This window comes from Nyctereutes procyonoides, unplaced genomic scaffold (genome assembly GCF_905146905.1).
Source record: "Nyctereutes procyonoides isolate TBG_1078 unplaced genomic scaffold, NYPRO_anot_genome, whole genome shotgun sequence".
Taxonomy (NCBI): domain Eukaryota; kingdom Metazoa; phylum Chordata; class Mammalia; order Carnivora; family Canidae; genus Nyctereutes; species Nyctereutes procyonoides.
Genome location: NW_026575041.1, coordinates 5,675,993 through 5,694,585, shown reverse-complemented (window position 1 = coordinate 5,694,585; position 18,593 = coordinate 5,675,993). Strand labels below are relative to the sequence as shown.

At 56.5% G+C, this 18,593-nt stretch overlaps 1 protein-coding gene across 1 annotated transcript in view; it reads right to left on the bottom strand.

The window, feature by feature from the left end:
- Nucleotides 1-18,593, bottom strand: part of MYO7A (myosin VIIA) — a 67,224-nt gene that overhangs the window by 11,700 nt on the left and 36,931 nt on the right. Inside the window, 17 exon segments of the mRNA XM_055320764.1 lie at nt 847-1,000; nt 1,956-2,113; nt 2,726-2,850; nt 3,532-3,722; nt 4,635-4,804; nt 5,945-6,071; nt 6,809-6,926; nt 8,906-9,076; nt 10,416-10,643; nt 11,468-11,641; nt 12,169-12,288; nt 12,974-13,100; nt 15,188-15,315; nt 16,732-16,821; nt 17,274-17,450; nt 17,688-17,891; nt 18,267-18,476. Coding sequence (XP_055176739.1) covers nt 847-1,000; nt 1,956-2,113; nt 2,726-2,850; nt 3,532-3,722; nt 4,635-4,804; nt 5,945-6,071; nt 6,809-6,926; nt 8,906-9,076; nt 10,416-10,643; nt 11,468-11,641; nt 12,169-12,288; nt 12,974-13,100; nt 15,188-15,315; nt 16,732-16,821; nt 17,274-17,450; nt 17,688-17,891; nt 18,267-18,476 — 2,672 coding nt within the window.

Genomic DNA, 18,593 nt, shown 5'->3' with positions numbered 1-18,593 from the left:
GACGGGTCCCTGGGCTCCTCGGGCACCACTCTGAGCTCCTTGCGCCTGACAGGAACGATGCATAGAGGACTTCTAGAAGGAGGTGGCATTTGATCTAGGTTTTGAAGGCTGAGGCAAATTCGGATATGCAAGAAAGGAGATAACTGCTGGCTGTGGGCATAGCACGCATGAGGGTTTGGCAGCGTGAAAAGACCCGATATATGGTTCAATGGTGGATTTTGTAAGAAGTGCAGAAAATGGCAAAGCTGAGGAGGGAGTTGAGGATCTAGTGTAAGGGGAGACGGTGGGGTTTCTCTCAGGTTCTGAGACTTAACCTGGGCCTGAACTCCCGCTCCTGCTGCTGTCCAGCCCAGCAGGGAGGAAGTGACACACTCTGGGACTCAATGCTGTCAGCCCATGAGCATTTTCAGCCAGGGCTTCCAACTGCCAGCCAGCACAGTGCAGCCCATGCCAAGTTGGGGACACTTGCTCAAGAACAGAGTCTGCAGGCAGACAGTGGAGTCTGGGCTGGGGAGGGGAGTCCAGAGGAGGTTCAGGCAGGGAGTGGCAAGAAGTTTAGGAGGAGCTGGTGCTGTTAAATTTGGAGACAGCTTCAGAGGACACAGCCACCACCTCTGGGTTCTTGACCAGACTCCCTTGGGCCTTGAAGCAGAGGTGGGACGTGAGGGGGCCTGAGGGCAGCTCCCAGCCCTGAGCAAGGAAGGACTGCTGCCAGGCAGGGCCAGCTGCTGCCTGGGGAGGGAGAGAGCTCCCTGTCATGGTGGGTAGAGGACCTTTCAGATGTCCTTCAGCTGTGAGCACTAGAGGGGAGCCCGCCCCTCTCCCCTACCTTCCCCCACAACCCACCTGATATGGTTGTCAGTCAGCTGCTTCAGGATCTGCACATACACCTCATCCTTGAGAGGCTCAGCCTTTAGGGAACCCTCAAAGATCTGGTCGGTGAGCTCATTGACAGAGCGCATCCTCTTGGATGGGTAGTCGCCCATGTACTTGAGCATGGGTGAGGAGCCGTCAAGGAAAGGCTTGTGACCAATGGGGGAACACTGGCCCAAGAGGCCACACTCTCTAATAGGGTCTGCCCCTACCCAACTGTGTGGCCCTGGGCCTCTGACCACTCACTCAACCCTCCCACCCTGCTCTTCTCCATGCCTACTGCCCTCCCTCTCCTCAACTTCTCTGGCCACCTCTTCACCTGTGATCCCACATCAGCCCAGGTCCTCATCCACATCCAAAGTCCTCACAGCAACCAGGATGAATGTTCCAGATCATAGCCTTGACGGTGCCACCTCACTGCTTAGGGGCTCCTCATGGCCTTGGGCTACAGTCCAAGCTTCTCAACAGAGCTTGGGAACCCTTTGTTAGTCAGCCCACATCTTCAGATTTCCTTCTATACCTCTGCTCTCCACCTGTGCTGAATCATTTTGTGATCCTGGGCCTTTGGGCATGCTCATTCTGACTGGAACACTCCCCATCTACCACCCCTTTGACTAACTAGGGCCTACTCAGTCTTCAGGTCTCAGCCTAGATACCCCTTCTTCCAAGGAGGCCATCCTGGCCTCCTCCAGGCCCACATCAGTTCACTGTGGCCTCGCCCCCATCTGCGTGTCTGCCCTTTCAGCTGTAAGTACCATGAGGCCAGGGCCTGGGTCTGCTCACAACTATGTCTCCATGCCTGGCCTAGCACATGACGAAGGACACGTCTATGGATGGAATGACAGAGTCAGAGGAGATAATGGATGAGGCATCCCCTTGCAGGCTGTAAGGTGCCAGGCAAATGGATCCACATCCCTCCACACTGTCCAGGACCCAACTGGCCCTTCCGTCAGAAGAAAGTAGGTATCTGGATAAAAACCCTAGAGGCAGGGGCCCAGCACCACCCACCGACCTTGGGGTTCCCCCTCCTTGTGGCCCCTGCCCTGCCCTTCCACGGTGACCACCCCTGCAGGTGTGGATATCGATGAAGGCCATACAGGCCTCCTGCGAGAGCTCCTCACTACCCAGGATCTTCTTGAGCAGAGCCTGCTTGAGTGGCTCCCGTGTGTGACTCCACAGCCGGTCCTTGCCACGGGCTTTGGACACCATCACCCGGCTCAGCGTGTGCTTGGGTGGGGGCCTGACACAGCACAGTCAGCACTGACTGACCCCCAAGTTGTAAGACCCACTCCTACCCCACTTGTAAACGGAGGCTGAAGGCCCCACTCCTCCCTGATACACTGGGTGACCTGGGGTGGGTCACCTGGCCTCCCTGGAAAGACAGCCTGGCCCACCTCCACAGCCTCCTCCCCTCTGTTCCTCTCTGCTCCAGCCTTGGCATGTGCCACCTACAGCACTCCTCCACCTGGGGCATCCCCTGCCCAGCTCAGCCACCACCTCCTCCAGGAAGCCTGTCCTCTGTCTCCACTCCAACCCCAGCCTCCCCATCACAACACTGGGCACACGGAATCACAGCTGCCCAGTTTCGAACCTATCTCCCCACCAGGGCTGTGAGTCAGTGAGGAAGGTGCAGGCATGAGTGGTGAGTGCCCAGGACCCAATACCTTAAATAAAGGAAGGATAAAATGACATAAGAAGGGTCATCTCAACAGACAGAAACTGCCCTCCTGCTCCCTCTGACCCAGGCCCTGCTCATAGACAGGAGCATCACAGGGCAACCCCAACACACCGACTGGAGTAGCAGAAGCCTAGAGCTCACTCTCTGGGTCCCCCGCTATCCTTTCCCCATCACCTGAAATAGTCATAGGAGAATTCCTCCAGCGTGTAGGGCTTGGCGCGGACCTCAGGCTCTGCTGTGCGCAGCTGCAAGAGCCGGATGACGTCCTGTCTCTGGTCAGGGGTCATGGTGACCAGGGCCTAGAGACCAAGAGACAAGGGTCTGAGGTCAGCTCTTCATGTGCGGCCCCCAAGATCAACACAGTCAAGCCCAGAGCTTTCTGGAGTGGGGAAGATTGCCTGCCATGGGGATGACCCTCACCCCATGGTGACCCTGGGAGCCCTTTTGCTGATTGTGATCTCTGAGGTTACTGCTGTCTCCATCATGCTGCACTCAGGATCCTTTCCTTAACACTGTGTGTCTGAACCAGGTTGGGTCAGTCAGAAAGCCTGGATGAAGCAGGGGGATGGGGGTGTAGTGTGAGAACTGCCCAGTCAACAGTCTAGCTCAGCAGCTGCCTGGAAAGCCAGGCTTAAGTCTTCAGTGCTGTGATCCAGAAGAACCACGGCCTCCCCTCCCTGCTCTGCCCGCACTGCCTTTTCAGATAGTGCGAGGTGATGTCTCCCTGCCCACTCTCCTCCCAGCCCTCGCCCTCGGCAGTTCCTCATTTGATGCAGTTTCTAGGCCACTCCCCACCCAGCACCGGTTTGACAGCCTCCCCAACTTGAAGTTGGTGGTCCTGTGAGACCCCCAGATCATCTTCACAGAACTGCAGACCATGAATCTATTTTAATTCCTCACTCCATTTTACAGACACAGGGAGAAGACAGAGAGAGGCCCAGAGGAGACTCCCATCCATCTGCCACCCCCAAGCCACATACCACAATTTCCCGCGGTGGCATGGTGACAGTGGGCATGACATACACGCAATCAGTGGGGAAGTCCCCACGCTGCTTGGTTCTCTCATTGATGCCGTTGGCCCAGCCTGAGTTCATGACCTGCTCCCCTGTGTCATGGTCCAGGATGATGAGGTCTCCCTTGGCAAAGCTGAGGAAACCCGACTCCTCCCCCGCTGGGAGGTGGAGGTGAGCAGGGCCATGTGGGGGCAGAGAGAGGCTGGATTGGAACATCTTTATTTGGGTTGATGACCTATAAGCTGTTCCTCCCACACTGAATAACTGAGGCCCTATCCCTCTCATGCGTGCTCACTGGTCACCCTGCCTCTACCTTGCCATAGCCCTTCACCAGACATGGCCATTGGCACGGGCCACTCCTCTGCTCGAAAGCCCACCATCCTCAGCATGCTCACAAGGCTATTGTGGGCTGGATTTCCTGACTTCTTCCACTTCGCTTCTTGCCCTTCCTCCCTAACCTCACCCCTTCCAGCCAAACCATACCATCTGCGCTTCCCAGACACACCTGCTTTCTCCAGCCTCTGTACTCGGTTTGTGCTCTCCTCCCTGCCTCAAACACTCTGCCCACACATACCTCCTCCCCGAACCCCAGGCTATGTGGGGGCCTCCCCTCCAGATTCCCAGCATCTCTGGGCTTCCCTGGTCACTGCACTGTCCCAGGGACTGTCACTTTCCAGCCCCTCTCCCCACTGAGAGTACGGCCAGGGTCCATTTTACTTCTGTCCTTTCCAGAATTTATTTCTGTCCTCTCCTCTGCCCAGAGACTAGGAGGCCTGGGGTGTGCTCAGTCAGGGGGCGGTTACTGCTGTTCTCATCTACAGTTGGTGGGTATTTGGAGACTGAGGAGGAACCCCTGATGTCACCTAGAGAAGGTGACAGGTGATAAGCATGGAAGGACCAGGAGAGGACGATGCCCCATGGGGCACAGATGGAAGGTGCAGAGTCTGACCAGGTGGAGCCGAGGGCATCTGGGGAAGGGTGGTAACAGGCACTAGCAGTCCTGAGTGCCTGGTGATCTGCTTGGTGCCCCTGACCCCGGTACCTGGCGGCCTGTGCCAGGAGTCACTCACCAGGGTTTGGATTGTCCTGCAGGGCCACCACGTACTTAGACCTCTTCCGGAGCCCTTCCAGGAAGGTGACCACTAGGTCACGGATGTCCTCAGCGTTGCTGGAGGTAAAGGTGTACTCATCCCCCTTGATGGTAGCCAGCGTGAAGCTGGGAGCTACCAGTTTTGCTCCCCTGCAGGACCAACACGGAGAACAGGGCCCAGCCGGGGTCAGTCCTGCCCAGCCCGAGTGAGGCGCAGCACAGCCCAGATCAGAGCAGCCCAGCGAGAGCAAGACACGGCACTCCCTGAAGGAGACCAAGGCCAGCCCAGTCAGACACGGCCCAGCCAGGGTCAGACGCAGCTCGGCCTGAGTCAGACATGACCCTGCCGAAGTCACACACAGTCCGGAGCAAGGTCTGCAAGAGCCCAGCCTTGTTCCCCTTTGCTGTCTAATTCCTACTTACCCTTTAGATCTCAGCCTAGATATTGCTTCCTCCAGGAAGTCCTCCTTGCCCTCCCACAGCCCTGATCACATTGGTCCTTGCTTTAAAATAGCCTGTTCCATGTCTATCTCATCTCTCAACTGAAGGAAGCTGCAAGAAGGCAAGGCCTATCTTCATCCCCTGTGCCTAGCACATGCCTGGTCAGAGCTGGACGTGCCCGGCCCCAGCACACATCAGACACTGCCCAGAGGCACTCCAGTAAGCCTTGGATCACTGGCGGAAGGCCTGCTGAGAACAGCAGTTTATTCCAAGATATCCCCTACCCCTGCACTGCTCTAGTGTGTCAACAGCTTTCAGTTTATAAAGAATTCTCCCATTGATCTCACCACTGTAGGGAAGTACTAACAGCTGTTTGAGGGACAAAGGGCATGGAGGGGAGTCCCACTTGGGCCCCTGAATCCCAGGCAAGGCTCTTTCTGTACACAGTTGACTGCCCCTGACTGTCCTCCTAGCCACCCACACCCATTTCTGAATGACCATTAACACCCCATAAAGACCCCCTGCCCCGATCAGCAGGGAGGCGCCTGAAACAGTACAGCACAAGCTGCTCGAGCACACGTGACCACGACAGCTCCCTGCATGTCTCTGCACCACAGTGATATTCCTGTATGAGGCCACGGCTCCCCCTCAGAGGCCCCTGTGACCCCCAGGAAAGCTCCAGGAGCCCTCTCCTTTCCCTTCTATCTGTGCCTCCATCTGCCTCTCTTTGCTTCAGACAGCACTGAATCAGGACACAGAGTTTGACACCCCCCTGCCACTGGTCTTTGTACAGCTTTGGACAAATCCCTGCTCTGCACTAAAGTGCAGTGTGGGAGGGATCAGACTAACCTACTGCTGGACACGGCCATGATCTCGGGGAAGGACAGCTCCAGGAGCACCTGCTCCTGCTCATCCACAAAGTAGACGCCTGTCCAGTTGACCGCCACGATAACATCGTTCTTGGGGAGGCTGGGGCCTGCGGCAGAGACCATGGCAGTGAGAGGCAGGTGGCCCCGCTCACAGCCCAGCCCTCCCCAGTCCTCATACCCACTAGGGAGGTAGCGAGGGGGAACATACTGACTTTCATTTACAAATGGGGAAACTGAGCCTCGGAGAGCACAACCTCCCTAGAAGTCAAAATTCAAAGGGCAGTGGGAAGAGAGCCCTGAAATCAGGAAATTCACCTAGCCCTGAAAGACCTAGCCCTGCCTCCGGGACCTGCCCTGGAGTGAGGTGGACTATAGAGAGAGGGTCGACTGAGCCCCAAGGTTCCCTCCAGCTAGATATTTGGTGATTCTATGAAGCCCAGCACCAGCACAGCACCACACAGAGCCGATGCCCAGTAATTCGGACCCAAGGATGGCTGAGCCAATGGCCTGGTGTGGGTTTGTTTCCATTACATCCACGCCCTGCTTCAGAGTCAGCCCAGCCTATACTCTGGACTGCCTGCTTCCGTATATAGTAGGTGCTTAATTATCCTAGCAGTCATTCAGTTGTTTAATGCAGAGTGTTGCTGAGTACCTGGACTATGGGGAGGCAGGACCCCCTCTGTGCAATGACCTGGAAAGATGAGCAACCCTCCCGGCAGGAACCCAGATGGCTGGGGACATTGGCCCAGGCCATCCCTTCCTTCCACTGTGGGCTAGAGCCATGGAGTGAGGGGTGGGAGAGGGCATGGAGGAAGATGGGGAGGCAGGAGGGCTGAGGGAGTACCTGAAAATTTGTAGGCTTCATAAAACCTGGAGAAGAGCAAAGGCCACTTGAAACGGGCATAATTGACCACATCCTCTTTGACCTTCTGGGCATCAGTCCTCCTCTGGGCATAAATCCCCTGGAGGGGCATGGACAGGGGAAGAAAGACTTCATAGAAGTTCTGTCTGGAAATCCAGTGTCTGTGCCTCCAAGCCAGGAGTAGCCCTGGAACCATGGTACCCTCCTCTGCTCATGGCCTTGTCCTGAGCCATCAGCCCACAGTCACCTCCATCACTCCACAGGTCCCACCTGCAGGGAGCTCCCAGTGCAGCCGGGACGGAAAAGCCCACAGTTGCAGCCAGCATGTGTGCAACCCCGAAGTTGTGGGTGGGTGGGAAGCACCTGGGACATGGGAAGCAGGGGTGTGTGTGCCAGACCAGGAGGAGGGAGTGAGGAAAGTTGCAGCACAGGGAAGGGATGGAGCAGCCAGGAGATAATGCAAAGCTGCTGGCAAGAAACTAAAGCACTAGCATTTCATTATCTAAAGATATCCCTCGGAGCCCTATTAAGAACTTGGTGGTGTTGGAGCAGCATTGAAGGGATGTATCAAAATGAACTCCATAGTGTTTATCGTCTATGGACTCAAACATGGACAAAGACACATGTGCATGCCGTGTGCTGGGAGGGCCCAGAGCACTGCTCTTCCAGGAGGGGACAAGGGTCAGAAGAAATGGCAAGTGCCTACTCGGAGAGAGAGGATCATAAAGCAAATGCAGCACGTTAACACCTGGTGAGTCTGGGTGAAGTGGAGGGGTATATGCTTCTAGGTTTTTGAACTTGTAATTTCTCCATAAGTTCAAAATTGTTCCAGATGAAAATGTTTCTACCCCTCTGACCCTAAAAACCATGCTAACTCACAGCTCTACAGCTAACTTGTATACTCCACGAGAAGATGGGTCCAGGGATGTGACTCCCACAGGCCAACAGGCTCTGGTCCAAGGGAGAGACATGGCAAGCTCAGCTGTGGGCTCTGAAAGGCAGAGACCACCTCTGTCCTCTTCACATTTGTGTCCCCATGGTGAGCACCCCAAACAGAACAAATTAATGAGCAATGGTACCTAGTCTGGAATGTTTCATGTGCCATGTGCATGATGGCAGTGAACACAGAGGAGGCCCCGGGGGAAGTCAGAGGGACGGAAGCTGTTTGGGAGGTGGAATGGATGGGCTTCAGTGGCTGACAAGGTGGGACAAGTGAGGGACAAGACATTGCCTGGACAGAGAGACAGAGGGGTGGAGGGAAAACATGTATTCCCTCTGCAAGGGACGGGAAGTGGAGGAGGACCTGGTGGGGGAGCCAGGCCCAGAGGTAGAGAGGGTGCAGGGCAGGTTCAGGGAAGAGTGGAGGCTTGTGGGCAGCTCACCAGGGAAGGCACAGAGAGTTAGGGAAGAGGGCGTGCAGTGTAGAAGGGTGAAAGACTGCTGGTCTGCAGAGCTCCTCGGCAACTTGTGTGCAGAGATGACTCTGGTCTTACACAACGAGGGCCAGGAGGTGAGGAGCCTGCAGGTCCCCTCGAGCAGCCACACCACCCCTCCTCTACTAGTTGGGCAGGCCCCTTAGCTTGGAAGGGAGCTACCCAGGGCTCATTACCTGGGGACTCAAACAAGGAGGCCGACGGGGTCTGTACCTAAAGTTCCCCAGGCAGGAAGCTGGGCCCGAGCTCTTTTAGACAGAAAAGAGGGTGCATTTCCTAGAAGCTCTTCCAGCATGCACCAACACCCCCGAGCCGTAGGTCTAGCAAGTGGCTGCTGCCAGGCCAGGAGGAGCAGGGACCCCCAATATCCTTGGACCCATGGTTTCTCTTATGAGGCTACAGGGTTGGATCTGATCCATCTCAGTGTCCCGGGCACCAGCCCAGAGTAGACAGCATAAGACACAAGTGAACTGATATCCATGGTGGAGGAAGGCAGCTTAGGAGGCAGGAGGTAAAGGGTGCCATCCTGTCTCCCAGCAACCCTATGGACAGTGAGGGCTGTGACCCTTTTGATTGGCTGGGTCCTTGCCTTTCAGCCCAGGTCACCAGAAAGCCCCTCCTCCAAGACCCTGCCCCACCCTCCTACCTTCTTGTGGGCAGCAATGGCCAGCTGGGCCCACTTCTCAAGCGTCTTCAGGGGCGTGATCTCGCGATCCGGGATATAGGTGGGCACAAGGTTTAAAAGGCGCTCCAGGATCATCTCGGAGCCATAGTCCACAAAGTACTGCTGGGAGGCCAGCTCAGCCAGATCATCCTCCTAGGTGGAGAGAGTGGGGAGGGTGCTATTCACACACCCTCTGGGAAGCCCTTCCAGACCACTGAGGCCCCCAAGGCCCTGCCTCCTACAGCTGTCGACCAGCCTTTGGGAAACCGTGCACTCACTGACTCCCCAGAAGTTCTTGTCTGCTTGGTGGAACCATGAGATCCCTGAGGGCAGAGCCACACCTCTGCCTTCTCCCGGGTCACCTCAGCACCAGCACAGATGCACATGAGCTGACCCTGAGAGGTTAGCCAGTCCGCTGGGAATGTGGTGGTTGACCCAGAGACAGCATCTGGGGCTGACAGGCTGCCCTGGAGAAGGGGGGTACCTAGGTACTGCTGGTACTCTCAAAGGGAAGGGGGGCATCCCATTACCATCTCCATCACCATCACCCCCCCAACCCTGGGATGGTCCAAGTAGTGAATGACAAGGAGGTTATGCTACAGAGGCTTCAGAGGGCCAGATGATGGGTACTGGGCATTTGCCTCTTCCCTGCCTAGGATGCCACAGCAGGCAGCCCTGGTGATATCTGCTTGGGGCTCATTGGGGCTTTGGCAGAAGAGGCCAAAGAGAAAGGCTCTTGGGTATCTTGAAGGCAGTAGATGTTTCCCAGCCAGTTCAAAGCATTTCAGAATTTTAACAACTGACATGGCTGTACTCATGCATTCTGTGAGGGTATTAGCTCACCACCACCATGATCACCAACACCATTGCCACCATCACCAACTTGGTACCATCCTGGGCCACTAACTGTCCCCCCCATCACCAACACCATGATTATCACCACTGCCCTTGCCACCATCAGCTCCACCATCACCACCACTGCCACCAACAACCACCACCTTCATTTCCATCACCTCCATCCTTATCCCCCCATCACAATCACCAGTAGAATCATAGGCACCATAAGAACCATCATCACTACCATCAAAAATAAAATAACACAATACGAGTTACTCCATATCACTCCTATCCTTAGAAGGAGACTAACAGAGTACACATTTACAAACTCTGGTCTAAACGAGTAGATCTCTTACTCCTTTAGAACAAGGTTTTCTGGATGACAGCAGAACAATACAGCATGTTCTGAAGCACAGAGGCTGTACCATGCACAAGCCCTGCAGCAGAGTAGAAGACCTTCCACCAGCAGAGTTCCCACTAGTCTTCAAAGCCCTTGCTCCCCAAGGCAGTGTTGCTCTAGAGGAAGCCTCAGCCAGGCTAACCTCCACATACGCTAATGGTGGGTCACAGACAGTAACATCCAGCCCAAATTTGGAAAACGGAGGGCTGTAAGCTAAACAGACTCAGGCAGGAGACTCACCCCACAGTCACTCACCTTCTCACACCTGTACTCCCCAAACTTGACCCCTCGCACCACCTGCTGGTAGATGAGGTTGGTGGCCACATTGTCTTCTGAGGGGTTGTGCCAGGGCGTGAAGACCTCTTTGCGAAAGAAGAGCCTCCAGGGGGCATTGCGTTCCTGGGCACCCTGCTCCTTGGCATACTGTTCACACTGGGAGATGGCATCCATGACGTGGTCACTGCCACTGCCCAGGGAGGACACCTGAGGGTACAGGGCTGGCGGTCAGCGAGCAGAAAGGTAAGCAGGCAGGGAAGGTCTTAGAAAGAGCCACCAACTCTCCTGGAGCAAGTGGAAAACTAAGACTCAGAAAGGCAGGGACATGTCCAGATGACCCAAGAACCAGACCAGACCTCTGGACCCCAGCCGTGGGCTCTGAGTCAGCACAGCCAAATGGGCATTCCCATTTCCTAGTGTAAGCCTTGTGTGAAATGATGGACAAATGGTCACTGAAAACACAAGAGGGATCTGTAAGTGAGAAAAATTCAGGCACTCTGTCGGACAACATGGTTCTGTCCCTGGACCTGCCTGAGTGGGGAGTGGAGGGCGGACACCTCTGCTGCATGTGATGTTGCTGAGTGTAGAGGCAAAATCACACATCCCCCGGCCCAGGTGTGCCCAGGGTTGCACACACTCCAGGTGGTCACTAACAAGTGAACAGAAACCTGACAGTAACTTATATTCCCATTTGCAAATGAGAAAGCTGAATCTCAGAGAGCCAGGTAGCTGCATGCTCCCCCAGTCTCTCTCTGCCATGTTTTTTCTCTGGTACCAAGGAAGAGTTGACTCAGCCCAGGTACATTGACAGAAGGGAGCCCTAGGTCTCCGTCTACACCGTGCTGGCAGACTTCTAGGTGCTCTCCACAGTCCTAATGAGTTGGGCAGAGGCAGAGTTACCAGTGGCTGAGAGGAAATGAAGGCTCTGGAAGATAGGCAACTGCCCAAGATTGTCTGGAATCAATGCGTGGCAGACGGACGGAACAGGAGCCAGGGTGGTGCCAGGAGGGGGCGCTGCAGGGTGGCCGTACCTTATCAAACAGGGCAATGTAGAGGGAGAAGCCAAAGCGGTCCTTGAGCGAGATCTTGTCAGCCAGTGCATTGCAGAGCTCCTTGGCCGTGGTTGCGGAGTCGGTCAGCAGCGTCTTGGTGGTCCCATCCATGAATGTCACAGGCAACATGATGGGCTTCTTGGACTTGGTGGCCTGAAAATGACCAAAGAGGGTCTGTGGGGATCTTTTCACTTCAGATCAATTCATACCCTGCAGGTTCCTGGATCCCTGCTCCCCAAGGAGGCAAAGCTGCCCCACAGCCTTGGACCCCAGCATCTCACCAAGACGCCACCTGTGGCTGGTCGCAGGCACCCAGGGGGCCCCACGGTGTTCCCCGCCCTGACAGACCTGAGCCTGGGCACTGGGGCCAGGAGGCTGGGCACTGCCACAGGCCAGGGGCTTCTGCCCTCACATTGTGCAACCATCACAAGACCCTGTGAAATGAGTAGCATTATTGCTGTTACAGAGGAAGCTATTAAGACACAGCGGGAACCCCCTGCCCAACTTGGAGTCCATTGGGTGCATTCCTGTTCCAACAGCCTGGGATCCCAGAACTTGAAGAACCATAGAATCCTAAGGCAGGGAATGTTTCTGGGGCACTGAAGCGCACTACACACACACACACACACACACACACACAAACACACGCTCGCAGGCCTGGGTGGGGCCATGGGCCATACCTGCAGCTCCAACCAGCTGGGTGGCTGTGTCCGTGTCCCGTTGACGAAGGTCCTTCTGAGCCGCTCCTCGCAGTACGGTGCGTAGCCAGGTGGTCCCCCGTGGATGAAGTTGCGCAGGTACTACAGACAGAGACCAGCTGAGGGGCCTCCTCTCCAGCCTCCCCCGGAGACCATCACAGCAGCCTCAGCAGGTCTCCTACTTCCAGCCCTCCTACCACCCTGCGGACCTGCTCCAGGCCCGGCCACCCACGCCTCTCCCCTGCTCCCTGGGCTCCACCCTGCTGCCTTTGGGATCAAGTCCATGCATCTCAGGTGGAGCAAGGCCACTCCTACCTACCTTGCCCCACCTACCATTCCCCCTCTCTTTACCTAGCCTACTGCTCCTTCTTCTTTAGGGCCCACCTCCCTGACTCCTGACTGGGTGAGCACTTTCCCCCTCACAGCGCTGGCCAGCTGGGTTGGCTCTGCCGTGACCTGCCCTGTCTCTATGTCCCCAGCGCTCAGGGCCTGGCACTGAGGCACAGTCAAGAGAGTGGCCTGAGACCAACCTAAATGCCTGCTCCAGGACTGTGAGGGGAGGGTCCAGGGAATGCTGTCAAATTCAGTCTCCTCACTAATAAAGAGAGGCTGAAGGGAGAAGAGAGTGGAGGGCTGGGAGCCCGGGAGGAAGGTGGAGACAAGGCAGCGGGAAGTGCAGGCCCAGAGGAGATGGCCCAGGCCAGGCCTCACTGCCAAGCCCCCGAGCTTCCTCCCCTTGCTCCCTCCTCTGATGCCCTTCCCGCCACAGGAGGCCAAGCCCCCCTACCTTAACGAACTTCTCGGAGGGGGCGAAGCAGCCCACGCAGAGAGACACGAGGATCCAGCCCCGGGCATAGCTGCTCTTGGAGGGGTTGTGAGTAAGCTGCTTGCTGATCTGGCAGTAGATCTCATCCCTAGGCAGGTGGGGAAGTGAGGAAGCGGGGGGAGCCAATCCGGGGCTCCCACAGGGCGGCCACAGATGGGACACTGGCTCTTCTCTCCAACTTGCCCAAGACCACCCCGGGCAGGGGCCATGGGGCCAGCTGGGGAAGGCTGCAGAGCCACCCAGGAGGCAGGCTCATCAGGCACGGAGCATGTTCCTGACTCCAATCCAGATCCACAGCCAGGTCCCCATGATCGAGAGAGGGGGGTGCCTCCTGCTTGGGGCACAGTGGCCACAGCCACTGGTGAGCACTTTGATGAGAAGCACTGTCCCTTCCTTGTCCCTCACCAGCTGGGTGGCCTGGGCAAGTGAGTTCCCCTCTCGGAGCCCAGGCCATAGTCTCAGAGCCCAGCAGGTACAATTTCTGCTGACGGCAACGGGAGGGCACAAACAGCAACCACATCTGGGGAGCTTCTCTGGGAGATGGAGTGGGTTGGAGCTATGACTTTCACTTGATATATTTCCATAATGTTTAAATACGGTATTTAAGTGGCCGTGCGTTACTTTTGTAATCAGATCAAAGCAATGAAGCTAGTTTTTGGTTTTGTTTTGTTTTCACTTTAAAGGGAAATGATAATATCTTCCTTATAGGCTTTCTGTGAAGAAAAATGAGCCACAGCTTATAAAGCACCTAGCCTAGGAAATCCTCAGTAAACGCTAACTGCCCGCCTGTTGAGGGCCAAGGTCAGGACCTCCGTGACCAAGTGACCACCAGAAGAGGGGCTGGCCTGGGCAGGAAGGAGGGATGATCGAGTCAGTGGCACCCCAATCTCCAGGGTTCAGGGACCAGCACAACTTCGAAATTAATTCTGAGGTTGCTCACTTTTTATCATAACAAATAAGGTCAATTAAAACATACCGTACACGTACAATCTGCCCACTATCTGTACCACAGTCGTTTCATAAAACAAATGTAACTTTAATATCTCAGAACAAAGAACAGTTCTTTCGATAAATCAAATTGAGCTTGAGAAACATCCTTATATTTTCCCCATCTCATCATGGCCCAGTAAAAGCTTCTCACCTACACTTGGGAGCTAAAAGGCCAAGCGAAGGGAGGGATTAGCCACGGTCCCTCAGAGACTAAACACCCTGCCTTCTGACTCCGCCCGGGGCTCCTGGCATGACGCTCTCTAGGACTGCCCGCTTTAGGTCTGATGGTGAGATAGCTGGAGGCAAATTCTTGCCCCTTCAACACACCTTGGGCAGCTACCTTTTCTTCTGAGAGGCAGGTGACCCTAGGTACCTGACCATCTCCAGTGAGGTAGTAACTGGCCTCAGGCAGCAACAAAAGGGGGCCTGACTGGAAAGCAGGAGGTCTGGGAGGCTAGGGTCCCAGGGCAAGTCTCTTCCCCTCCCCGACCTCAGTTTTTTCCATTGGTAAAATGGGCTCATTACCCTGCCCTAACCCCATCCTGCTGTCCTCCCAGCCTATATATACAAGTTTGTGGGATCAGCTCTCCTAACCGACCATCTTGGGCGGATAGAGTCCTCAAAAAAGTCCTATCTGTCTTCCCTCCACTGACCTAGCTCAGTTGATTCCTTTCTTGCTCCTAGTGACTCTTAGATCATTCCATCCCCTCCCCAACACCCCAGAGACCTGAACAAAGGCCTTTGCTGGGCCCAGATGGGGAACCCAAATGCAGGGTTCCCAGGCACACTAAACACGGTGACTCTGCCCATGGGCCTGGGTTGGGTGCACCAAAGGTAAGCTGGCCAGAATGGGCTTCAAGCAGGAGACGCATTGGATAATGAGAGCGATAGTGCCCGCCATGTGGGTCCTGTCTTCCACACTCTCCATCATGTGATCTGCCCACCAGTCAATGAGGTAGGTGCTCTTATTATTCCCCCCTTACAGATGAAGGAGCTAAGGCTCACAGGGATGAAATAACTCTACCGAGGTCATATGACTAGTAGGCAGCGGAGCTAAACTCAGGCCTGTTTGCTTCATCTGCCACCAAGGTGACAAGGCCACAACTCCCACCACCAGAAGCCCTTCAGGGCCACACTGGGAAGTGCTGGGCTCCCCCCCTAGCCAGCGGCCCCTCAGGCACTGACCTGAGTGCAGGTCGCAGGATGCCGTTGCCAATGACGAAGTGCAGCTTCTCCAGGTTGGACGTGGGCCGGTCCTCCAGCATGCTATTGCCCTGTACTGTGGACTCCCCATCATGCAGCCTCTTGGTCACCTGGGCCAGGGGTGGGGGTGGGGGGCGGGGCACAAGGCTTGGACCAGGCAGGGGGAAGTGAAGGGCCTTGCTTCATGTCTGAGGCTACCCACTCCACTGGAGAGCAGATCCTGAGAATGGCCAGAGAGCTGGCTCCCCACCACTGTCACAGCCCTGGCCCTGTCCTACTTCCACCTTGTACAGAACTGACGTTGGGTCCATTACTGGCCCAGACAGCTGGGCAGCACCGGCCGGGTGCCACCTACTATGGACAAGATTCCTCTGCAGTCTCCCTGACCCTACCCTCTACTCCCTACCCCAGGGGAGCCCTTTCAGCCAGGACCGGGACCTGCCCTTCTGGCTCCTGGTGGGGCCCCTACCTCTCCCTGGTGGGCCACAACTCCACACGCAACCCTGACACCCAATTTATACCGAGGGTCCAACTACCCAGTCACCAACACCAATCCCCAGTGCCTCCACCTCCGTGTGAACAGCCCCAGGCCTGGGTTCTTAGAGATGCGTTTCTCCTCTCTGGTTCCACTCTAGCGCCAACCTGCACCCTGCCTGGAACCCCAGAGTGAGAGGGTGCCCCTGCAGGCGGGAGGGGTGTAGGAGGCCCTCACCCCTGTGGAGCACCCACAGATCTGCTCTCATGCCATCCTCCCAGGAGCCCACCAGGGGGCATCGCCTCCCCACCCCCGGGCCCCTTCAGATAACCAGCGGCTGAGTCAGCATTCAAACCTGGGGCTACGTGGCTGCAGAACTGGATTTGAACCTCAGGAGGGGAAGAGGACAATGGGAGAGGCAAAGTAGGCTGCGGGAACCCTGAGGAGGAGCCTGACCCTACTGTAAAGGGGTCTGGGCACGCTTCCTGGAGGAGAGGACCTCAGGCAGAGAAGGAGGAATTTTAAGCAGAGGGATCGATGTGTAGGAATGCAGGGGGTGGGGGAGCCGGTCCCGTGCACTGTAAATGCCTTGGTTGGTGTCTGCTGTCCTCCCAGCCTGCACAGTCCTAGAGCACAGGATGGTGCTCAGAAAAGCCAAGGTGACTAAATGAGAGTTCAAACAAATTAGTAGGGTTAATGAATGCCCCACGGGCTCTCTTACCCACAGAAAGTTCGCAGTGTCTGAAAGGTCCTTTGATCAAATGCAATGGTTTCCCTGCCCTGGCAGGAAGTGTCCCCTCTTTCACCATGTGCCAACCGCAGTCCTCTCCAGCTCTCCAGTCCCCTCTTCTGGGAAGCCCTCCCTGATCTGGCCCCAGCCTGAGCTCATGGCCCTCCTCTTTGCACTCCTGCCTGCCCAGTCCCTCCTCACACGGCCCAGCCCAGCCCCCGACAACACGCAGTGGTTGCTCTTGTTCCCAACTCCCTGGGTCCCTGAGGTCAACCAGGCCCCAGCCTGGGTCTCCTAAGGCAGCCCAGGGTCTGCTCTAACCTCCTCTGTCAGTTTGGACTTCTTCTTCAGGGTCAAGTGCACCAGCTTGTGCCTCATGCTGCTCTTCTTCTGCCCCTCCGGTAGCTGGGCCTGTGGACCAAACAGGGGTCAGGGCCAAGTGACTGGGCCCCAAAAACGATGACAAGGGCAATTGCCAATGGAGCTACAGCTGGAGGGTGAACCTCCACGCTAACATTTATGAGGGACACCCCACACAGCCACCCTCTCATCCAGGTGATGGATGGGAAAACAGACTCAGAAAAGTGTAGTATGCGGCCCAGTGCCTCCCAGTGAGTCAGTGTTGCCACTGGCTCTGACCGCAAAGGCCTCACCCAATCACGATCTGCACTTTGCAGTTTATACAGCATGTACACGTTTGTTCCCACAAGTAGACAGAGGAGAGTGGGGGTCAGGGAGGTGAGGCAAAGGCAATCTTCAGGATGCTCCTTCTGCTGAGGCCCCTGGGGATGCCAGGCAGCCCTTCCGACTGGCCTGGGAGGACACGGAGGGACCAGGGTGGGTGGGTGGCAGCTGAGCCTCACCTCACCCTCACCCTGCAGGGCCTGCAGCTCCCTCTTGTAGGTCTTCTTGCCCAGGGTCTCGTAAATCTTGGTCATCACAGGGATCTTCTCACTGCCATCACTCATGGCCGTGTGGTACTTGGGCTCAGGGAGGTCCCCCATGAAGCGCAGGATGGTGATCCAAACCGCCAGAGCTGCCTGGAGGCAGAGCTGGGCGTCAGAGGGCATAAGCGCAATGTATTGCAGAACCATCAAAATAGCCTGGGGGTCTGGGGAGAGGGCCGGAGAGGGCCACAGGGCTCACGGTGTTCTGCTGCTCCTGGAGATTGGCCCATGTGGCCTGGGGCCAGGCTGGGTACCAGAGTGAAGTCAGCCCCAGTCCCACCCATCCACTGGGGACCCACCACCCAGGCACCCATGCAGCCCAGCCCTCACCAGCTGGTCGCCCTCATCGTCATGGTACAGCAGCGGCTGCTTGAGTGGCCGCCGGGTATAGGTATGTGTGGTCGTGCCCTGGAAGTAGGTGGCAGCGAACTTGGCAAATTTATACTCGGAGAGGTCCTCCTCATCTTCATCAGGCAAGGGAAGGGCTGCGTCCAGGTCCTCCTCCACCATTTCCCTGCGCCCACGCTCCAGGTCCTGAGGAGGCCAGAGGGGTTCCCTGCCGTGGGAGCAGACTTGGGCCAAAGCCCCCCCAGAGCTGTCCCTGTGGGGCCAGCTCTTCCTCCACATGGGGGGAGACTGTATGTCACCCTGTTTAGTGCCCAGAGCCTGGCAAACGGTAGGCCCTCAATACACATGAAGAAAAGTTTGTGAACAACCCTGGAGAGATGTGATTGGCCCAAGGTCACATGGCAAACTGACTGCTGGACAGGGTCAGGGGCCACAGGGGCCACATGTCATCACTGCTGCCCTTTGCTCAGAGGGGACAAGGTGGACTTTAATGAAAAGAGGCACAAAGGAGGGAGGGCTATCTCACTGTCCTGTCCCCAGCCCCTGTCCCCAGCTTGATACCTCAAAGCCACTAGGTGCTTGGCCCTCCTGGCCTGGCAGGCCGCCTGAAGTCCCCAAAAAGCCAAACATCTTGTCCACCATGTCCGAGTGGTTGATGGGCTCGTGGCGGGCCCTCTCCATCTGCTCCAGGAGCTCCTTCTTCCGCCGGGCCTCCTCCTTCTCCTTCAGCTCCCGCTCTGCATCCTCACGAGCCAATTGTGCCAGGCGCTCCTGAGAGGTTGGAGTGACACAGGAGACGCAGGCTCAGGGAGCAAGCCCTCCTCAAGGAGCCCAAGAGAACCCCTGTGGTGGCCAGGCCCTCGTCCCAACCTCCACGGGGTGTCCCGA